Consider the following 23,091-nt stretch of genomic DNA (forward strand, 5'->3'; position numbering starts at 1 on the left):
TCAGTTTAAAAGCATCTTTACTACCAAAACACTGAAAACACTTTTCTTTCAGGTCAACAATAAAACTAAAACATACCTTCTCGGATGACTTATTCTGGTAGAAAAGACACTTTATCACATCCAAAGTGGGAAACTATTCTAGTCCAGAGTCTCTCGACTGTAAATTGAACCTCCTGGCATTAGCGTTAGCATACAAAACAGTCAATTTGTTCTATTCGTGTGCAATTTCCTCCCGTTTTCACAACTATCCAGTATATCACTCTTTGCAGACTGTCGTGGAACGAGATAATCTCAGGCACAAGTTGCACAAAGGGTTGTACTGCAAACTGTAGCCTATCATCACAAAGACATTCTCTGTATCACGTTCACTCTCCTCTGTCTCTGCTATGTTTGTTTGTTTGGCAGTTCATGCAGTGTCTGGTGAACACGCATAGGAGCCCAAGCACATAAGACTTCCGGTGTCCAAGCTCTTCAGAATAAAAGTATACTCTAGTCTAGAGTAAACAAGTGATTAATGTGACCATTAAAACAATACATTAAGTATTTAAATAATTTATGTTTGTGTATTTTATTAACATTTAAAACACTTATCCAAATGGATAAATTCTGTTCACTGGATTGCATAGTCCATGTACTTTTTGGCCAGAAAGCAATTTGTTTTCTTCTCTATGAACGTTTTCTCTTGGCAAAGTTGGCAATATGGGTAGAGTGCGAGGTGAGTAGGTGAAACGTTATTTTTCTTTTCGTAACAGAGAGGTTGGTCCGCGTTTCATGCGAGCCAGGAAAGAGAACGTTGCATAGCCCCAATGCAACGGCAGTAAAGTGCATGATGCTATGGACAAGAGCTATCTAGGGGACACGGTGGCACAATCGCTAGGGTCCTGGGTTCGATTCCGGCTGGGGGCGTGTTCTCTCCTCCGCCCATACCCGAGGTGGGGTTGGCGAAAGGGCCTTTCAGTGTGGAGTTTGCATGTTCCTTAAAGGACCACTTCACCACTTTTCAACCTATATAATAGGTCCTCACTAATAATCATGATAAAATGGCAGGATTTTTTTCTACTCAGTCCAGTAGCTGGACTTGGGCTCACGTGCCGTTATATTAATTTTGCGCAATGAATAATACCATCATGAGAAATACCATCTACTAAAGGAGTTTGTTTTAATTAGCACGAGGGGCTGCTGACAGACCGGGCTTCTGCAGTACTATAATGGGCCGGGCTGAACTCCACAGGCCCAGGCCGGGCCAGGGCCAGGGCCAGGGCCAAGGCCGGGTACAGGCTCTAACAGGGAGGACAGAATGCAAAACATACTGCCAACCATGCTTTCGGCCTGGTGTAGACAAACAATATCATAATTCATTAAAAATTCATAAAACATACATGTAATTTCCCCTCGGTTAACTGCTATATAAGTACATGAAACAGTGCCCCATTGGGAATGTAAAAAAACAAAAAAAACACACACTTGATATTTTTTACATGGTCATTTATAGTAATTACACCAACATAACACTAGTTCACAGAAGCAGTATTTGTATCCATGAAAATGTTGCTGGTCTATCAACTTTTATTTATGTAGGCCTATACTTACTTACTTTTCCCCCTTTGGTTTTCAGAGAACTTAACTGACTGAAACTCTTTTAGTGAGTTTATTTGTCTCGGTCATGACATAACAGCTGTTTTACATACAAACAAAAGGATTAACATGATACAATTGACCGAAAAGGATTATTATTGTGCCACCTTTTTTCATATTTAAGTAAATTATTTCATAGAATGAAACAAAAGAAAAATAAAGAAAACAAGTTTCAACATTGCTGCTTCAGATTTCTTACTAAATCAAAACAATCGAAACGGTGTGAAAAATTCGACAGAAAAATCACTTTGGATACATAGATTTAGTTATGTACCATTTATTTTCCCTTATGACCATATAATAATAATAATATTGATAATATAAATAACTTTTTATTTATTTGAATATAATACATATGTAAATACATATGTATTCATATACAATTATACATGTTTACATATATATGAAGCGGTTGCCTCATATACATTAATATACTGTTTGTATTTTGATTTTAGACATGTGTATTTCCTCACACATACACTCAAATAACTACCCATATGGCCACGCACATATGCTTGCATGCACACGTACGGGGATACACGCATATACTGTATGATTACTATTACTATATAATATAACCATATAATTAGTGATTCCATATAGCCATCAATTACCTTTGCTTTATACTTTCTCTTTTTTGAATTCATGATTGAGTTGTTTAATTTTTGTTCAGTGTCCAGATTATTCCATAGGTTCACCCCAATGGCAGAAAGACATCTCTTCTTTGATGTTAGTCAGTGAAATTATGTTAGTCTTTTTACAAATTCCAATTCCCCTGAGTTTATAGGTGCTTTCCCTAGGCTTAGCTCCTGCATGCTGATTGGAAGCAACTTATTATATATCTTATTATAGCTGTGTTGAGAGGGTGACTAAATCTTCATATTTCAATGTGCGGTTTTTAGTGCATAGTGCATTTGTTGGTGCATGATAATCGGCCCGTTTGACAATTCTTATTGCTTTCTTTTGTAGGATAGCGATAGGGTGTAATATAGTTTTATATTGGTTTCCCCAGACTTCGACACAGTATAACTTATAACAGTATAACTGGAGTGATTTTATATTTAAAAAAGAAACTGTGTCATTTTAAAGTCTACTCAGGCTTATGTGAACCCCCCGGGCAGTTTTTAAGTTGCTTGATTCAGTCATTCGATATTTGACATTCATTTTAGCTGCCCCATTCCTATACAAATCCATTATAATGTAACTCCATTTTAACCATGATGGATCAAAAAATCATTAACTGTTTTTTATTTATTTATAATAAATGGAAACAAACCTCCAGCTCCAGCCCCCCCCCCCCCCCCTCCTCACAAAATCAAAAACTATTATTACAAATAAATTAAAATATTAAATGACAAAACACGGCCCACTCACCCATTAGTAGCCTGGTTTCCAGCCCATAGACCCCGCCCACTCGACTGAGCTCACTGGTTCGCTCTCAGAGTCTGACAATCAGGCTAACAAATTAGGGCATTATCAGTCAACAGAAAATAGGTCAGATGTTTTCGTTTAATCTATCATGTTAAAATGGAGTTTTAAGTTATTAGTTAGTTTGTATAGGAAGGGGCGGGGCAGCTAAAATTAATATAAAAATCTAAATACTGACTGAAGTAACTTAAAAACTATGTGGGTGTTCACATAAGCCTGACTAGATGATGAAATTACTTTTTTATTGTTTTTGATATTTTAGTTTTTAAGTAGTCTATGTGGGGTTTCCAGGTGAGTTTATCTTTTCACATTGTTAACATTGTGACAAGTGTTTTCTACAGTGCGAACATGCTGGCGTCCCTTCAGCTGACGTGACATTTTCAGTGGAAAGGTTTTTCTCCAGTGACTCACAGAAACTCTAATCACACCGTTTAACGTGGAAAAGGATTTTCTCCAGTGTGAGAACGCTGGTGATACTTCAGAGAAGTTAACTGACAGAAACTTTTGTCACAAAGTTTACACTGGAAAGGTTTTTCTCCAGTGTGGATACGCTGGTGTATCTTCAGCTCCCTTTTCTGTTTGAAACGTTTGTCACAATATGTACATTGGAAAGGTCTTTCTCCAGCGTGGTAACTCTGATGTACCCTCAGATAACTTGATGTACTAAAACTCTTGTCACATTGTTTACACTGGAAAGGTTTTTCTCCTGTGTGGCTACGCTGGTGTATGTTCAGTAGGATTAATGTGCGGAAACTCTTGCCACAATGTTCACACTGGAAAGGTTTTTCTCCAGTGTGGATACTCTGGTGTTTCTTCAGAGAAGTTGCCCGGGTGAATCCCTTGTTGCAATTTTTACATTGGAAAGGTTTTTCTCCAGTGTGGATATGCTGGTGTATCTTCAGGTCAGTAGAATAATGGTAACTCTTGTCACAATGTTTACAGTGGAAAGGTTTTTCTCCTGTGTGGATACGCTGGTGTCTCTCCAGGTCATTTGAATAATAGAAACTCTTGTCACAATCTTTACAGTGGAAAGGTTTTCCTCCTGTGTGGATACACTGGTGTGTCTTCACGTGTGTTGACTGATTAAAACGCTTGCCACAATCTTTACATTCAAAAGGTTTTTCTCCTGTGTGGATAAGCTGGTGTGACTTCAAGTGAGCTGAGCGATAGAAACGCTTGTCACAATATTTACAGTGGAAAGATTTTTCTCCAGTGTGGATAAGCTGGTGTGACTTCAGAGAAGCTCCATAGCTGAATCTCTCATCACAATCTTTACATTGAAAAGGTTTCCCTCCATGGTGGATACGCTGGTGTCTCTTCAAGTGAGTTGACTGATTGAAACACTTGTCACAATCTTTACATTGGAAAGGCTTTTCTCCTGTGTGGATAAGCTGGTGTGTCTTCAGGTGAGTTTTGTGATAGAAACTCTTGTCACAATATTTACATTTGAAAGATTTTTCTCCAGTGTGGATAAGCTGGTGTGTCTTCAGAGAACCTGCACAGCTGAAACTCTTGTCACAATCTTTACATTGGAAAGGTTTTTCACCAGTGTGAATATGCTGGTGTCGCCTCAGGTCACATGCAGTAATGAAACCCTTTTCACAATGTGTACAGATGTGTGTCTCGGAAGACCGGGACCTCACTCCTGAGAGAGAGAGAGAGAGAGAGAGAGAGAGAGAGAGAGAGAGAGAGAGAGAGAGAGAGATGTGAACAGGCAGGTTAAAAATAGTGAGTACAGGTACAACTTCAAAAGCTTCCATCTAGAGCCCTGTTAAATGATGTAATCCCTGGCAAACAACCAGGTTAAAACATTTATCTCAGAACACTCCGTCCTAAACCCACATCAATCCGGCTTTAGAGAGAAACAGCACAATCTCAGCCACCACCTTAGTAGTAAAATAGATTAAAAACATGCACTGTGATGCTCTATTTGTAGACTTATGTAAAGCTTTTGATACTGTCCATCATTCCCTTCTGTTGCAGAGATTACGCAGTATTGTTTTTGGCACAAATGTCTGCAGTTGGTTCCAAAGCTGCCTGTCTGAAAGATGTTAATGTGTGAAAATGGGTAATACCCAGTCTGGAGATTTTAACCATTTCTGATCCCATTTAGTATTTATATAAATAATATCATCTCATTTTTAAATAACTGTAGCTGTCATCTCTATGCAGATTACATTCATTTATTGTACTCCAGAGTCTATACAAGTCGCAGTGGAAAACCTACAACTTTCTCTTAACGTCCTCCAGGATGCTCTATAGGTCTCAGATTGATGTTGCACATCAAACAACAAAATGCATGTTGTTCTCCAGAGCCAAATTATCTCCTATAATGACATTCACATATCTCCTATGAATGGAGTTGATATTGAAAGAGTCACATAGTATAAATATCTTGGTATTTGGATTGATGACTTAATTTTAAACACCATGTAGAGGTCCTTGCTGGTAAATTGCAACAGAAAATAGTTTTTTTGTATAGACATAAAGCCAGCTTTCCTGTCATTAGCAATAAGAGAGGCAGTGTTCCTAGGGTAGGTACCCTCACAAAAACATGCAGTAATCCTGGTCTCTAAACGACTTCCCCCTGGCCAGCCGGGGCGCCTGATGGAGGGGAAAGGAACTGTTCGGAAAAACGTGTTCCTTCCACGCGCTACGTCCGGCCGGGGAAACTCTCCCCTGTCAGGTGAAAAGAAGCTTGATCGATCGAATGCACTATAAAAGCGCAATTGCCATTGATCTACGCCAATGGCGTTAAGCGTAGTATAACAAAATAGGCTTCAATTGCCATTGATCAACGTTAATTGCGTGGAATAATACTTATATGTTTTCTTCATATATTTCGCTTTTGTTCTCCTAATTTAGTAACTGTGCCAACTCTGTTTTCCCCACAAATGTAGATCCTGTCCCTGTGTTTAACACTGACTGACCTCCACTGGACTCCTCCCGATAATCCCCATCTTCAGTGTCAGATTCACTGGACTTCTCCCAATAATCACGGTCTTCAGTGTCAGACGCAAGTTCAACTTTAACGTGCGAAGAGATGTCTTCATCCTCATCTTCACTTTTCACTGCTAGTAATGAAGAGATGTCTTCATCCTCATCTTCACTTTTCACTGCTAGTAATGTCAACATTGACCCATCAGGCTCCTCTGGTCTTTGAAGTAGCTCCTCCTGTTCCTGGTTAATCTCTGGAGGCGCTGGTTCCTCCTGAAGCAGACTGGGGCTCCTCTCCTGTTTAGGAGAAAACCCCTCTTGGATGTCTAGGAGCAGAAAAACAACATGATAGTCAACACTGGATTCCGTTTTCTGTCTTTCCTGTGTATAAAATTACATATTACCAGTTACGAAGTAGACATTATAAAAGGTGGTTCTGGAAAAGAAAAACTTCATATGTGAGCTCTGATTTGGGAGTAAGTTCGGCTGTGGGCCAATCATATACAACATTTAATTTTCAGTAGGTAGGTCAGTAAGTAGACCAATCATAGCTCATGCCTACAATATACCTCCAGACATGAGGTGACGTGCACTGGAATAGTTGAATAAAGTGTACTCATTTGAATGCTGTTAAATACGGGGTGCAGTGGCTTTTTGGGAATTTTATTTGGAATTTTCAGTCTAAAATCTAATGCTGTATGCTTCTGAACCAATCAGAGCGTCACATACCTTCAGGCTATGAATAATACAGTCATGTACAGGGCAATGACTTTCTGGAACTCTACCAGTAGGATATGCATCACATACATTAAGGGTAAAGGGCATTTTAGGAAAAGACTGAAGAATTGTCTTATACATATGGCGAAATTGTAATTCTGTGTATGTCAATATACCAGGTAATGTAATACAATCTGAGTGAATGCACTAACCATATTTTTCATGCTGTAATGTATTTTTTCTTCTTTTGTGATATCTGTAATGTTGTTTTTATTTCAATGTTTTTGTATGTATATTATTCTGTGAGGAAGAATAGCTGTTGCCAGGTGTAACAGCTAATGGCGATCCTAAATAAACTAAACTAAAGCTATGGGACAACAACTCTAGCGCTGGAGTGGTTTGTTTACCAAACATTAAAAGTCAGATAGGCCTATAGAGCATTCAGCAACTACGTATTTCTTACCAAAAATGTTTTCAGATAAATATTTTAGCGTGCTTATTCCGTTTAAAATGTGTAACACACTGTCTGGATGTCATCTTGAATGAGATTAAAAACAGAATAGTTATGTGATCAACATCAGCTGTGTCTGGAGGAACGTGCAGCAATGGGAATCAAACAGGCATCACAAATGAGCCCAAATGTAATGAGGCCATTACATTTGGGCACATTTGGGCAAGTGGCTATGGGCGAATTTAGCCAAGGAGGCTCAGGGGTAGAGTGGCCGGATGGGACCGCACAGTCCCCAGTTCGAACCCGGGCTCCCCCAAAGTTAGTGTCCTTGAGCAAGACTCTGAACCCTTAATTGCTCCCGATGTGCAGTTGGTGCCTTGCATGGTCTCCACTGCCATCTGTGTGGAATGGGTGAATGTATTTGCACAATCTATTCTAAGCAGTGTGTTTTTTTGTTTGTTTTTTGCTGTTAATGGTGGCCTTATGAATGGCCACTATTGGAAGCCACGTAGTTGAAATGGCGGTGAGTCGGAATGTCACTCTGTCCCCCCATGATGGGATACAGCGTCCCCAGTAAAAACCCACTCACCCAAGTCAAAGTCGTGGAAGTGTTGGGGTAATCGTCTCCGTCTCTTCCCCCGTCCTGCTGCTGGGAGCCTTGGAGAAATGGTTCTGGCTACTTCTGGAAAACTCATCTTCACCTGCAGACTGGACGCCATAGACCGGCCTGGGGTCTCTAGAATGAAGGAACAGAAAAAGGATGTTGACATTGACGTTTACTTTACACGTGACTGGAAGTTACACAAGCTGGAAGTACCTTCACAAAAATGCCGGGACAGCGCTCCACACGTCCCAAACTCTTCTCCCTTCTAGGTCCAAAACTATGGAATGCACTTCCCATTACAATCAGAACTGCAGCCTCACTCCCAATCTTCCGCCATAGTCTGAAAACCCACCTCTTCAGACTCCATCATGGCCCGTAGCACTTGCCCTAGCCCCGACAAACTTACAGGCATATGCAAAGGCTCAACTTATGTAACTTAGATAGTACTTTATGTAGACATAGATAGCATTTTATGCAGACAGAATTAGAATAACATTTTATGCAGACAAAGCAGGAACCTGGGCAGGAGGACATTCAATCTGGCGACACTGGTGTGAGGCTGGGAAGTAGTAGTGAGACAGCTCACCCGAAAACCCAGAGTAGATTAAACTACACCCCCTGGTGGCGAGGAAGTGTACACCTTGTGGAGCAGAATGGGACAGGAGTGAACACTGTGCGCTGAGCTGGCACAATATGTACAGAGTCCATGTAGTCGGTAGTGCTCGCACTCAGCCGGAGATAAATGACCCCTGGAAGTCACCTGGATTTGACCTAGTTGCATGGCGTCCTCCTCACATGTGAGACTGGAGGAGGCAGATGGAACTTGCTCGGGCCGAGTGAGACTGGTGGGGGCGGAGGGAGATGGCTTGATAGCAGCGTGATGCTGGGAAGCCCTCTCACGCTTAGGTGCACGGCGTCACTCATCAATGGAAATGGACAGAGAGATCAGCTCAACAAGATCTACCCACCGATTTTTTTTTTAATACCAATGCTGAAAATAGTTTGAATTGTTTAATTGAATGTACCTGAGGAGGCTTTGGAATATAGCGGAGCTGTCGTTACATATAAGAAAAATGCACTTGGAATGGGAAATAGAGGGGGAAGAAATGGAATAAGTAGGGTTTTTTGCTTTTAATTTGTAATGCTACCAATGTTTTTGTGCACAGCAACACTCTTTAATACTGTCCAATACATACTTAGATGGGAGATTATGACAGGCAGTTTCTGCTGTCAAAATTACTCCCCAGTCTTAAATAGACACTAGTGCTTTCTAAGGTGTGATTTGGGGACCTAAAGATGAATATCAACATCCTAATACTGTCCAATAATTAGATAGGGAGGGGGGTGAAATTATGACAGTGGCAGTTTCTGCTGTAAAAAAACACAGTCTTTCTAAGGTGTGATTTGGGGCCCTAAAGATGAATACAAAATCAATATCAACATCTTAAAACTAAAATGTATGCTAAATATATATATATTTTCTTTTTTTAAATTAAATATTCTTTAAGGGCATGTCATGTGATCTACCTGCACAGCCTTTGTGATCTACTGGTAGATCACGATCTACCTTTTGGGCACCCCTGGTTTAACCCAATTAGACTTGAGAAATAAAACAGCATCGACAAGCCCATAGAGCGGCAACAAAAAGGTTAGTAAAAAGCAGGTAACAGAGTAACGTTTGAGGCAGACTAACATCAGTCACTTTTCCATTCACTGTAGTAGAAGGAGGTACGGGGAAACCGAAGATACTGTATGTCGTCTCTGCCTAAAGGAAATACGTTGCCTGCGACCATGAGACCCGTTCTATAGGAGTGGTTGCACCACTCAAAAAACTGTACTTATAGCATCGATGCTGACTTTGGCAAAGGGTGCATAAAGGCGCGGGGCTGAGCCCTCACTTACTTACTGATTTTAAATGGGACAGCCCTCAAGCCCTCGCAGACTTCACATGAAGTCAGTGAGGGCTCATCATTGAGTCAGCAAGGGAGCGGATTGGAATTGGGCCTTACTGAGTTCTGGCTGGTCTTCAGGTTCCTCCTGTTTCATTGAAACGGGTCTGGCTGGGTATGGAGAGTTCATCTGCACCTGCTGTCTGGACTCCTCACAGTCTGGAATGAAAACAATAAAATACCAAAGTTCAGGATTAATTGCAAAGACTTTGAGAGACAACTTCAACTCTCTCTCTCTAGATCATCGTCGCTCGCTTCCAGTTATCCCGGTTATCTGGCCAGCTTGTTGGCACTTTGCACTCCTGTGTCTTTTCTTGACAATAACAGCCAATAAGGAAGGAAGGGTAATCACTTTTCAACCTCCCCTGTCGAGATGGTCCAAAAAAATATATATATTATGATTGAATGCTTACTTGCTTTGTATGACTGGTTTACAAAATGCTGTACCCCCCCCCCCCGTATACATCCCATTCTAAACTGTTTTTATTGTATGTCGACACTTGCTTGACCCAAAGAACAACACAAGAGTCACATACTGTTATTAACACGGTTACTCAGTCTCGGATGAGGAGGTGGAAATAACAACACAGCGACAACTAATAAGTAAACAGGTGTGCGTTTGTTAGAGAAATGTGTTTTTATTTTCTTGTAAAGCTGCCGCTGTGCAGGACTTGTGTTTTGGAGAAACACACAATGTTTGTCGAGGCAGAGTGTTTGTGTTGGAGCGTATCAGTGCACAGTTCAGAGATGTCTGTGTGCGCGCGTGTGTACACATCTCTCTCTCTCTCTCTCTCTCTCTCTCTCTCTCTCTCTCTAGTAGTTTAAGTGGGCTAAGGCTAACTGATTGTAATGCCATTGCTTGCTGATGCATACAGAATGCCTAATGGAGAGGTGTGTTAAATATGTTTTCTTGTATGTTGCACTGTGCAGGCTGCCTGTCACGGTGCAAGGAGCAATGTGTGGTTGTGTGTGCGCACGTGTGTACATGCTGCTGCGGTGCTAGGTCCTAAATAAGTCATTATTAGGCCAATTATACCCAAATAAAAGACCTGAAATGTTGCGCTTTCCCTCCCACCCTTCAGCCCCCCTGGTATAAATACTTTAATAGGGAGACAGCAACGTTTCGGCCTATGAAACACTGTAGCCAGTTGTGCATTTAAAGATCCTGACTTTGGACCAATATCTAAAAAAGAAAATAGTGTTCCACCTTTGTTTTTAACTTTAAAGATGAAGCCTTTCTGAGCAAATGAAAATTGCAGTTTTATGAATATTATTCTTCTGCTCCCAATGCATACGTATGCAGAGTCACAGGTTTATGAAACCTTACAGTATGGTAGAGGGTCATGCCAAATAGCGCTGAAACCGACCTTACTCCATTTGGCCAAAGGTGGGCGCTATATGTTCTACACACAATCTATGTAACATTATATGTAATCCCAGTTGAAAATGTGTACAAAACATATAGATGCACGCAGCGATAACAGGCACTTTAAACAGGAATTACTCATTCCTCGTCAGTTTATCTGTCTGTATGTTTGGGGTACGGACAGCTGCAATACCGCGCTGGGTGACCTAAAGTGGCACTGTTGAGCAGCCTAAAAGGCTTACCAACCTTGAAACGTACCTTAGTTACAGTACGTCACCATCAACAGCCAATAAGGGACCACCATATCCCAACTTGCTTACTTACATACAGTATACATACATGTATACAATACCCAGACGATCACCAAACGTACCTTAGTTGTGTCATTAAGAATGGTGGTCCCCTATTGGCCAGTGGAAAATACCGACATACCCAGCCGATTACAGTACTTGCACGCTCTGCTTGCGCAGAAGTAATAATAATACATAAAGAGCCTAGGCAAGCAGCGATAAGGTGGGGGGCAGGCAGGCATGGCATACACATACCGGTACACACTTGGCCAGGCATTAGATTAGGTTAGGCACGGCTAAAAACAATGCAATAATTAAGCCCAATAAGCCATAAAAACATAGACATTAACATTGACCATAACATTTAATTTTTTAAGCTGACCCTAACCAACTCAAATTGTATTTATAAGGAAGGACTATAAAAAACTATCTAACCTTATCCCAAAAAGCCCCCCAAAAGGTGGGTGCCACTCGTCCCGAGTTGGCATAGCCCTCTACCATATTGCAATTTGCAAGGTTTTGCAAAAACTGACTGCACTGCAATGGTTAAGACAGAATTGCAATATTTGGCAGAACAAAAACATACTGTACAAATACAAAATATACAATGAGGGACCATAGGTCCCATGGCTTCGGGCTTGGCCCCTCAATAAAGTGTTTTCTATTTCGGTTCACTAAAACAGTGAAATGCTCCTATAGTCCTATCATTTTCAGGTCAACACTCACATTTACATTATTATTGGTAACAAACCTACCTTCCCGGATGACTTATTCTGGTAGAAAACACAATTTTAACCCTGGGGAACTATTATAGTATCTCGACTGCACTGGAAGCTATCTTAGCATTAGCGTTACGGTTTAGCATACAAAACAAACCGTCTTTGAACTTCGTGTGCAAATTACTCCCGTTTTCACAACTGTCACTCTTTACAGACTGTCAAGCAACGAGAATCTCAGACACAAGTTGCACAAATAAGGGTTGTACCGTACACTGCACACGTAAAATATCATCACACACAGATATTCTGTGTATCACGTTCAGATTCTGCCCCGGTTGTTTGGCAGAGCTGCGTCAGTCAGCTAGGATAAGACCTCGGTGGCCGAGCTCTTCAAAATAAAAGTACCCGCTAGTAAACAAAAACGATTAATTTGCATTGGATTAAAACAATACATTAAGTATTTAAACGAAAATATACAACACAAATTATGTTTCAGTGTATTTTTATTAACATTTACAGTTATTAACCGTAACAAATGATTCACTGGTGTGCTTATTCTGTTACAAATAGACAATAGACAAAAAACGGCTCTTCGGGGCAGCTGTTGTGACATACGCACGCTTTCGGGAAGACCCCCTCTACAACACCCCACTCTCCGCTAAGCGGGAGAGGTGTAAAATTCCGAGCACCAGGCCTACTACCGGTGTCAAAGGTCAGAAAAGTGCAGTTTCCAGACCAGCTGTGGACACTGGACAAAAAACGGCTCTTCGGGGCAGCTGTTGTGACATACGCACGCGTTCGGGAAGACCACAACACCCCACTCTCCGCTAAGCGGGAGAGACGTAAAATCCCGAGCACCAGGCCTACTACCGGTGTCAAAGGTCAGAAAAGTGCCGTTTCAGGACACTGGACAAAAAACGGCTCTTCAAGGCAGCTGTTGTGACATACGCACGCGTTTGGGGACAACGCAAAATGCTGTTATTAACACAGGCATACCCATGAAGTAAATTGATCAAATCTGTGAGTACTAAACTATTAAAGTAGCTTCTCAGTCCAGAGGGCCACATTGCATATATATTGTCGTACCAAAAATAGCCCAAAACATCTTGCAGCTTGTAGATTGGTTATTTTTTATACCTCTCCCGCTTAGCGGAGAGTTGGGTGTTGTAGAGGTCTCTCTGAACGCGTGCGTATGTCACAATAGCTTCCCAGAAGAGCCGTCTCATGTCCAGCGTCCAATTTGCAAGGGACATGCATTTACAGCATTTATCCAATTAAAATGTAATTGGATAAATGCTGTTCACACTCAGAATCTAGAGTAAGTAAACAAAAACGATTGTGCAAACGATAATTTGCACAGTAAAACAATAAATTAAGGATATTATCCTTTAGGTGAACTTGAGTAAGTTCACCTAAAGCATAATATCCTGCACACTATTCAGAAGGTTTTATTTATACAGTTTGACACTGAGGAAGTGTCACGTCACTTAATGTATTGTTTTAATGTGCACAATAAGTTTTGTTTACTTACTCTAGAATCTGAGTGTGAACAGCATTATAACATTTCATTCCTCATTTCTTTAGAATTTTTTTAACCAAACATAGCAAAACTCAAATGGTGTGACTGTCTCGAACTTGTTTCTCAAAGTAGGAACTTGAATAAAACTAAGGGAAAGAAATGCAAAATTTCTTTAAAATTCCAAGCATAATGCCATAATAATGTTTGTCATTTCTGATCAAAAAGATTGTCCCTCAAACCAAAATCACATTGTCTGAGAGGAAATTTCAACGGGCAATTGTAACTAACGGAAAAAAAATCTCAAAATAATCACATGAATATAATTGCTAGTTTGCAACCGAAGGTCGCAGTCAACTATGAAATTGTGCATTTCCTGTCAGTCAGTGTGTGTGTTGGTTGGTCGGGGTAAAAGTTAGCAAGCTGAATGTCTACCCAAGAGCTCTACCCCCAAAGACGCCAATGGTCGGTTATGTCCCCCGCCCCGCCCCACCGACCCCCAATATAAATTGACTTCTACAATAACCTTAATAATAGAGACAATACACCATAAATAAATACTGAAACCAGATAATCATTAGGGAATGTGTAGCCTATAAATGTACTCTCTGTCCCAGCAATGGGTATTTTGTAATATTCTACTTTATTGCTCACCTTTCTGAAAATGTATATGTGAACATTATGTGTGTTTATTTGGGTACATATGGTAAATGCATGGTGAGATAGTGCCATCTACTGTGCTCTGTATTTGTGGTCTGTTTGTCTGGTTCAGGGGCAGGTTGAATTAGGCTCACCTAAGCAGCTAATCACCTCATTTCAATCACTTGTTGGGTTTGGACATGTTTGAGAAGAGCCCTGTGATTAGAGTGAGGCAGCTTTGATTGCACCTGTGTGAGCTGAACTCAGTCAGAACAAGCTGACTGAGTGGTGCAAGGAGCTCTTTCATGTCAGAGAGTCTCCTCAAAAGATAAAGAAAATAATATAAAAAAGAACAAGAACTTAACTGAACTCCTAAAAGTCTGTGCAGAATGCGCATACGGTATGTTCCCAGTTGTTTTGTTTGTGTCTGTATATATTGCCATTGTATCGTTTAATTGTTTGTGTACATTTCATTGCGTTGTTTATATAATACGGACATCATGATTGACTGACAACAAGGACATTCATATTTCATGTTTCATTGTGTTTAAAAGAATATTGTTATGTGATTTCTTTGCAGTTTTTCACGTTGTCGCTTGGGATAAATAAAAAGCCCTCGAGATATCAGTTGGGACGTTGTCTTATTTCTGCACTAGATGAAGATGGTTTAGGAGCAGTTACACTATATGTAAACTCATCATTTCCATTTTCCAGTCATTCAGCCATTTTCTTTTTGAAAGAAATTTGAGGACCCCCCACAATAATTTGGCGACCCCCAGAGGGGTCGAGACCCACGGGTTGAGAACCCCTGCCCTAGAGGCAACAGGCAAATGTTGATAAAAATAACAAATGGACCCGTAAGGGTCCATGCTCTATAGTCTATTCTATAAGGGTCCATTTGATTACCAACTCTCCATCATTTAGCTGGGGAGCACCTGGAACCCCCTCAGGGACCAATGCTGGTCCTCCAGTGTTTGGATATGCTGGTGAGCCTTCAGACTAAATGACTCACTGAAACTCTAATCACACCGTTTACAGTGGAAAAGGCTTTTCTCCAGTGTGTATGGATATGAGCTTTCAGACTAGACGACTCACTGAAACTCAGTGTGGGAACGCTGGTGGTACTTCAGAGAAGTTAACTGACAGAAACTCTTGTCACAAAGTTTACACTGGAAAGGTCTTTCTCCAGTGTGGATACGCTGGTGTGTCTTCAGTACACTTTTCTGAATGAAACGTTTGTCACAATATGCACAGCGGAAACGTCTTTCTCTGGCGTGGAAACTCTGATGTACCTTCAGATAAGCTGCTCTACTAAAACTCTTGTCACACTGTTTACACTGGAAAGGTTTTTCTGCTGTGTGCGTAACCTGGTGTGACTTCAATAGCCCTAACGCATGGAAACTCTTGCCACAATGTTCACACTGGAAAGGTTTTTCTCCAGTGTGGATACTCTGGTGTGTCTTCAGAGAACTTGCCCTGGTGAATCTCTTGTTGCAATGATTACATTGGAAAGGTTTTTCTCCAGTGTGGACATGCTGGTGTCTCTTCAGGTCAGTTGGATAAAGGTAACTCTTGTCACAATGTTCACATGGGAAAGGTTTTTCTCCTGCAGGTGTGTCACACACGTGTGTCTTCAGTCCAATTGCAGTAATGAAATTATTTCCACAATGTGTACAGCCGTGGGTCTCAGAAGACTGGGACCTCACTCCTAAGAGAGAGAGAGAGAGAGAAATGTTTGGATAGGCACATTAGGCAGGTTCAACATTTTGAGTACAGGTACAACTTGAAAAGCTTCCTTCGGGCAGAAGGAGCAAGTACATTCTCCGCCAGTGGCATAAGCCGCGACGCTTGCAGGGGGGGGGGGGGGGGGGGATTTGTTACTCCATTGCTGGCGGCAGCTGCCACAGGGGGTCTCGTTCCGTTTGGCAGTAGCAGGTAAACTACTAAACAACAACCGTGGCAGGTGCCGCGGAGGTGCCGACATGCGTTGCGCCGTGCAAGATCGCCGTAAGGTTATGGTTAGGCTAAGGCGCCTGACGCGGATGTTCCACGGCTCATGCAGTTTCCGACATGCTTTGCGCCGTGCTTGCGGTTATGGTTAGGTCGAGGGTTTGGATTAGTGTCCTGTCCTTCCGCCTGCCGCGGGTGTTCCGTGGCTGCTGCCGCTGCCGGAAAATGCACTCGCTGTCCCTCTGTTTGGGAGCACTATAAGTCTTCCCTTAATACTTTGTTTTTTCATATTTCGCTTTTGTCCTAATTTAGTAACTGTGCCAACCAGGCCTGGAATTTCATCCTTTTAGGGGCAAGGCCACTTGGCCTTTAGTGTGGTCAACTTTTTGTGCCCTGGCCGAGTGCCAGGGCATTAAGGCCATCAATTAAAACAATGATTTTAATTATTTTAGCTTAAAGGTTAAGGATTTATTGGTTCACAGCTTTAAATAACAAAATATAAGTAGCTACTGTTGTAAAATATTGTAAACATGTTTTGGAGTCCAGAGATGAAAATCATAATGAAATCGCCTAGGACCCTGTCACCCTAGGCTAATTCATACACATTTAATGTGGGGGTCCTTGAAATGTAAATGGCAGAGGATCACTGGGTTAAACTGTGAGTTAATTCACAGAAAATACAATGACAGTAACTTTTGAATAAGGGTTTGGTTTAGAAAAGCCTATATTTTGTGCTAAACTAATATGTTGAATAACATGGCATTGTAGAGAGGTTAGTGACAGATTTCATTTCATTTCATATTTATTTATTTCATTTCAGTTTGGTTTATACATACTTATATTCATTTTACATATTATTATTTTTTTACATATTCCAAAACTGAAAAGAAAAGGAGCAGGAAGAAGATAAATCTTATTTATACCTGCCCCTATCAAAATAAAAAAATAAAACAACTAACAACTAAACCCTAACCCTAACCCTCACCCTAACCCTAAAAAAGAGAACAACAAGACGAAATAACATAGAGCTCAACAAGAGAACAAACAAAAACAAAACAAAACAACGCTAAGGGAACAAAATAACACTTATCTAACCTTCTCGTTCATATTTTAACATTTTTTCCTTTTTAAACACTTTCTTAAACTGAAACACTGTTGTACAACTCTTCAACTCCTGGTTTTGTGAATTCCATAATTTTATACCTGTGACAGAAGTGCACATTTGTTTTAGTGTAGTCCGGGCGAACAGATGTTTAAAATCATGTCTTCTTCTGTGGTTCTCATCCTCTGAGCTAAACACAAATGACTTCTGTAACTGTATTGGTAATGATCTGTTTTTCGCTCTAAACACCACCAATAATGTACGTAATTCAACCAAATCCATGATTTTTAAAACACCTGATAACATAAAAAGCCTATTGGTGTGTGCTCTGAAGTCTTCTTTATACATGATTCTTAACGCTCTTTTTTGTAACATTATCAAGGGAGTCATATTACTCTTGAATGAGTTGCCCCATACTTCCAGACAGTAAATAAAATATGGTAAAACCAGTGTACAATACAACATCCTCAATAAATTCGTATCCAAATCATATTTTACTTTGTTCAAAATAAAAATACTTTTTGCCACCTTGGCTTTTATATATGCTATATGATTTTTCCATGATAATTTCTCATCTAATATAACACCCAAAAACCTAAATTCATTCACTCTTTCAATATTCACTCCATCTATAGAGAGAGTAATTTCATCCTTTTTCCTATTAGAGAAAATCATAAACTTGGTTTTCTTCAAATTCAATGATAACTTATTTTTATTAAACCATTTTTTTAATTTATCCATTTCACTTGTAATACTTTCTGCTACCTTTTTTAAGTTATCCCCGGAACAAAAGAAATTAGTGTCGTCTGCAAACAAAACGAACTGCATTAACTTTGACACTTCACAAATATCATTGATGTACAAAATAAAAAGTTTGGGTCCCAAGACCGAGCCCTGCGGTACCCCACACTCAAGCCTCATATAATCAGATTTAAGATCCCCCAACTGTACATATTGTTGTCTGTTGTGAAGGTAACTGATCAACCAATCTAGCACTACACCTCTCACCCCATAATTATTTAATTTGGATATTAAAATAGTATGATCAATTGTGTCGAACGCTTTTTTGAGGTCAATAAAGACCCCTATTGTGTGTTTATGATTGTCTATTGCTGTTGTTATTTCATCGTTTATTTTCATGAGTGCCAGAGCTGTGGACCGGTTGGTCCGAAAGCCATACTGACTCTCACTCAGTAAGTTGTTCTTTTCAATAAATGAATCCAATCTTTGTCCATACAGTTTTTCAAGCACTTTCGAAAACTGGGAAAGCAGCGACACTGGTCTATAATTAGTAAAATCATGTTTATTTCCTGTTTTAAAAAGTGGTATAACCTTTGCCATTTTCATCCTGTCGGGGAAAACTCCTGTATTAAAAGAAAGATTACAGATATAACTAAGAGGTTTAATTATACAGTCAATAGTCTTCTTTACAATGATCATATCTATCCCATCACAATCGGTTGATGTTTTGTTCTTTGATTTAGCTACAATTGATTTAATTTCATTTTCACTCACTTCTCCCAGAAACATGGACTGAATTATTCTACTTCCCCCTTCATCATTTTCATTTTCCCCAGCATGTTGTGGAATGGCATTGGCCAGGCTTGGCCCTACATTAACAAAAAAAGAATTGAATTCATTCACCACTTCATTTATATTTTCTATCACTCTCTTGTTGTCATTAATAAAATAAGTGGGCAATTCTGTGGATGTATTTTTATTCCCTATTACCTGATTTAATATTTTCCAAGTACCTTTAAGATTATTTTTGTTTTCTTCTAACCTTTTGTTATAGTATTCTTTCTTTGCTTGTCTCATTATGATTACCAGTTTATTTTTATACACCTTGTATTTATTTTCAGCCGTCTTTGTCCTGAATTTCATAAAATCTCTATAAAGTTTGTTTTTCTTTTTGCATGCATTTTGTAAACCTTTTGTTAACCAGGGCTTGTTATTGTACCTATTCTTATTTCTGCATTGTGTTAATGGGCACCGTTTATTATAATGGAATAGAAAACGATTCAGAAATGACTCATATGCATCATTTATCCCTTCTGCATACACTCCTTTCCATTCTTCATTTAATAGGTCATTTCTTAATTTATTTAATGATGAGATCATTTCTCCATTGTGGGGCTGCAGGACTGAGGACTCTGGAGATAAGTCAACTCAAAGTGAAAGTGCAGCTTCAGATCAGTTTTTTGTTCTTACCTGGAGTGTGTGCTGTGCACAGGGGAACAATTGTTTAATTATATCCATGGTATTTTTCTGTCGCTATCCATAATGCGACGCAAAAGTACATTTATGTTTGTTGGCGGTAGAATGGGGTAGAACATCTCTCCTCCTCCTTGTATGGACTATGGACAGCCACGCTGTTTCGCGTTAGACAAAAATAAATCAGCTGGACCATGTCCGACCAGCGACCAACGTTAATGCATGTGACGTAGGACCACCACACTGTCGCAACGGTAGAAAACATTATTTTGTTTTGGGTGATAGTTGCAGTTTGACCGGATAGCTAGTAGCTATACACTAGTAGTAGTAGACAGCGTGTGGGCTAAATGCTCTCTGTTTACTCTGTCAGTGCGTGTATGTGTGGTGCGGAGGAGGAGGTGCGTGGTGTGTGTGCGCATGTGTCATGACGACCAGCAGGGGTATTAAGTAGTTATTAAGGCAAAGTACCACAAAATAATCAAACCATTTGGCAAATGGCAACACAACTACAACACAGATTTGTTCTGCGCGGGACGTGAGGGGAACATTGGTTACCGTAATGACTGGAAAATTGCGCACACGGCCAAAGAGAGGGGCAACGACGGCCATGGCCACCATGGCCGCCGTGAAATTCCTGCCCTGGTGCCAACTCTGTTTTCCCCACAAATGTAGTTCAGTCCCTGTGTTTAACACTGACTGACCTCCACCATACTCCTCCCAATAATCACTGTCTTCGGTGTTAGGTTCACTGGACTCCTCCCAATCAGCACTGTCTTCAGTGTCAGATTCAATTGCAACATGCGAAGAGATGTCTTCATCCTGATCTTCACATTTCACTGCTAGTAATGTCAACATTGACCCATCAGGCTCCTCTTGTCTTTGAAGTAGCTCCTCCTGTTCCTGGTTAATCTTTGGAGGCTCTGGTTCCTCCTGAAGCAGACTGGGGCTCCTCTGCCATTTAGGAGAACACTCCTCTTGGATGTCTAGGAGCAGAAAAAGAATATGATAGACATCAACACTGGATTCCGTTTTTCCGTGTTCAAAATGAGCTATTACCAGTCACAAAGTAGATGTTAAAAAATGTGGTTCTGGAAACTTCAGAGAAGCCAAGTGAATTAGTACAATTTAAGCAAAACACATGTTATGTTTTCTATTCTCTCTCTCTCTGATTAGGGATTAAGTTAGGCAGGCCTTTTGCTGTAGAATAGATAGTTCACCCTTAAAGTAGACCAATCATAGCTCATGCCTTCAAGTGCATGACATATGCAAGACACCTAGACTAGAGCTCTTCACCGGATCCCCTGATTCCGACCCTGCCCGAGTGTTTATGATAAAACACGGCTCTGACCCGTGCGGATCTCTGGCCCACTCAGGCATTTTCGCGGACCTCGGGTCTGTCAGTCATTATGTGTAATGCCCGAGTGGATCCGAGAAGACCTGTATGCTACTGACTGTGTGTGACGTGTGTACTGGCTGTGCTTTTCGTTGTTGTTGCAAATGTTAATAAAATATTCAATCAGTGTGTGATTGTGTGTCAGTCTGACTGTGTCTCTGACTGTCCGCTGTGTGTGCTCTGCTGCGCTGTGGAGGAAGAGGCACAACAAACGGTTTAACGTGTAATAAGTTAGGCTGACCTAAGATCACTTTAGTGTAGCAGCAACATGAACGGCTGTGTAATGATTATGCTGGTTTAGGATCAGCAGTGCAAGGAGTGTACTTGCAAGGCAATTAAGCCAGGATGGGCTGATTTTAATGAAAACGCTGGCGTGCAATTCTACTTTATATCATGGATCCTGACAACAGTGTTGATTTTAACGAGGTGAAAGTAAAGCTCAAAGCAAATTAATACCATTAAGACGCCTGAGGGTGAGAAGCTGCGAGGTCACGTGCACTGGCCATATATGGATTATGTCTTGAGTGTACAGGGTTTGATGAGGACAGATCAACGTAGGAATGTCAGAACAGGTTAGCTCCATATATGGAGCTGACCTATGGCAGTGTCTTGGGTGTACAGAGTTTGTTGAGTGCCCAGGCAGGGCCGGGCCTTAATTGAATTGAATTGAGAACTCTAGTTTTCACCGGCTGCCAGGCCCGGCTGCACAAATAACTTTGGGGCAGGCCCGTCTAGAGTTTAAATGGATCAGTCAAAAGGGAGACATTGCAGAGGAACGATGGATGAGGAAGGAGAGAGAGACGTTTACTGAAGTCTGGCTGGTCTTCAGGATCCTCCTGTTTCATTGAAACTGGTCTTGCTGGGTATGGAGAGTTCATCTGCACCTGCTGTCTGGACTCCTCAGAGTCTGGAATGAAAAGAACTAAAATAACAAATATAATTTGTTGAAGATTGAAGTTGAAGTTGAAGATTCATTAAGAACACATCTGTCACTTTGACCAGTAAGCTCTAAAGGGGCTTATTGCTTGGTTCCGTCTTATCGCTGCTTGCAGCTATATGATTTAATGTAATTCTCTATTAGAAGATGTTCCCTCTTTAAGGTAAGTAGATTTTTTAAAGCATAAAGAAGAACTGATAGTGTTTCCACACTTTGGCAGACAGGTGCGGCAGTTTTCATCGTCGTTAATTAAGTCCTTGGCAGACATTGAGTTAAAGGACCACTTCACCACTTTTCAACCTATCTTCATATAAATAGGTCCTCACTAATAATCTTGAAAAAAATTGCGTAATTTTTTCTACTCGGTCTGTGTCTCATAGGAGGGCTGTGGGCAGGTTAGAAACCGTCTTCCAGTGACATCGATGGGGAATACAAGCTAATAAAAACTGCAGGCTTTCTAGTCCTGAAAAGTTGCAATGAGAAAATGGAAGCCATCGTTCTCACAATAATGAAAATCTAAACATTTTTGTAAAAAAAATCTTGTTTAAAAAATAATCTGCCTAATGATGATGTCACTGGAAGACGGTTTCTAAATTGCCCACAGCCCTCCTATGAGACACATGTTGAGGAGAAAAACATTGTGGCATTTTATCATGATTATTAGTGAGGACCTATTATATGAAGATAGGTTGAAAAGTGGTGAAGTGGTCCTTTAAACACTGTTCAGGTTCACTACCAAATCACTGAAATGCAAATGCCCCTTTTCTTTCAGGTCAACACTGTCAACACTCTAATTTACATCATTATTGTATATAAATGAAACAAAAACATACCTTCCCGGATGACGTATTATTCTTGTCTCGACTGTAGGCCTACTTGAAGATATGTCTTCGCATTAGCAGCGTTAGCATACAAAACAAACAGTCTAACTTCGTGTGCAAATTCCTCATTTTCACAACTAGCCAGTCTGTCTCTCTTTACAGACTGTCGTGCAACAAGAATCTCAGACAAAAGTTGCACAAAGGGTTGTACATTGCAAACTGTATATCATCGTCGTCGTCATCATCATCACACAGACATAATTGTATCACGTATAATCGTATAGTCTCTGATCCGTTGCCTTGGCTGTTGGCTTGTTCATCAGTGTCTAGTAAACAATGATAAGGTAGCACGGATAAGACTTCCGGTGGCCGAGGTCTTCAGAATAAAAGTATACTCTAGACAAGTAAAGAAAAACGATACAT

The 23,091-nt window shown here is 40.5% G+C and overlaps 3 protein-coding genes across 4 annotated transcripts in view; all 3 read right to left on the reverse strand.

The window, feature by feature from the left end:
• The window catches only part of LOC308336454 (uncharacterized protein), a gene marked incomplete at its 3' end in the record, with an annotated part of 39,631 nt that overhangs the window by 5,561 nt on the left and 10,979 nt on the right, over positions 1–23,091 (reverse strand). The window lies entirely within an intron of this gene.
• Positions 1,480–12,271, reverse strand: LOC308336201 (uncharacterized protein). Its single transcript, XM_080793493.1, has 5 exons — positions 12,254–12,271; positions 9,782–9,880; positions 7,758–7,904; positions 5,994–6,326; positions 1,480–4,708 (listed from the first exon to the last, which is right to left on the reverse strand). The coding sequence occupies exons 2-5, from the start codon at positions 9,849–9,851 to the stop codon at positions 3,495–3,497; spliced, it is 1,764 nt and encodes a 587-aa protein (XP_080649619.1). The 5' UTR covers positions 9,852–9,880; positions 12,254–12,271; the 3' UTR covers positions 1,480–3,494.
• On the reverse strand, positions 14,572–22,957 carry LOC308336524 (uncharacterized protein). 2 transcript variants are annotated; one of them, XM_080793891.1, is made up of 4 exons: positions 22,681–22,957; positions 21,719–21,832; positions 20,219–20,500; positions 14,572–15,959 (listed from the first exon to the last, which is right to left on the reverse strand). In XM_080793891.1, exons 2-4 carry the CDS (start codon positions 21,786–21,788, stop codon positions 15,343–15,345), a joined length of 969 nt encoding a protein of 322 aa, XP_080650017.1. In that variant the 5' UTR covers positions 21,789–21,832; positions 22,681–22,957; the 3' UTR covers positions 14,572–15,342. The 2 variants fall into 2 exon arrangements, with proteins under 2 accessions (XP_080650017.1, XP_080650016.1); XM_080793890.1 differs by having other exon boundaries at positions 21,713–21,832.

Source organism: Protomyctophum bolini (assembly GCF_963924005.1).
Source record: "Protomyctophum bolini genome assembly, chromosome: 21".
Classification (NCBI taxonomy): domain Eukaryota; kingdom Metazoa; phylum Chordata; class Actinopteri; order Myctophiformes; family Myctophidae; genus Protomyctophum; species Protomyctophum bolini.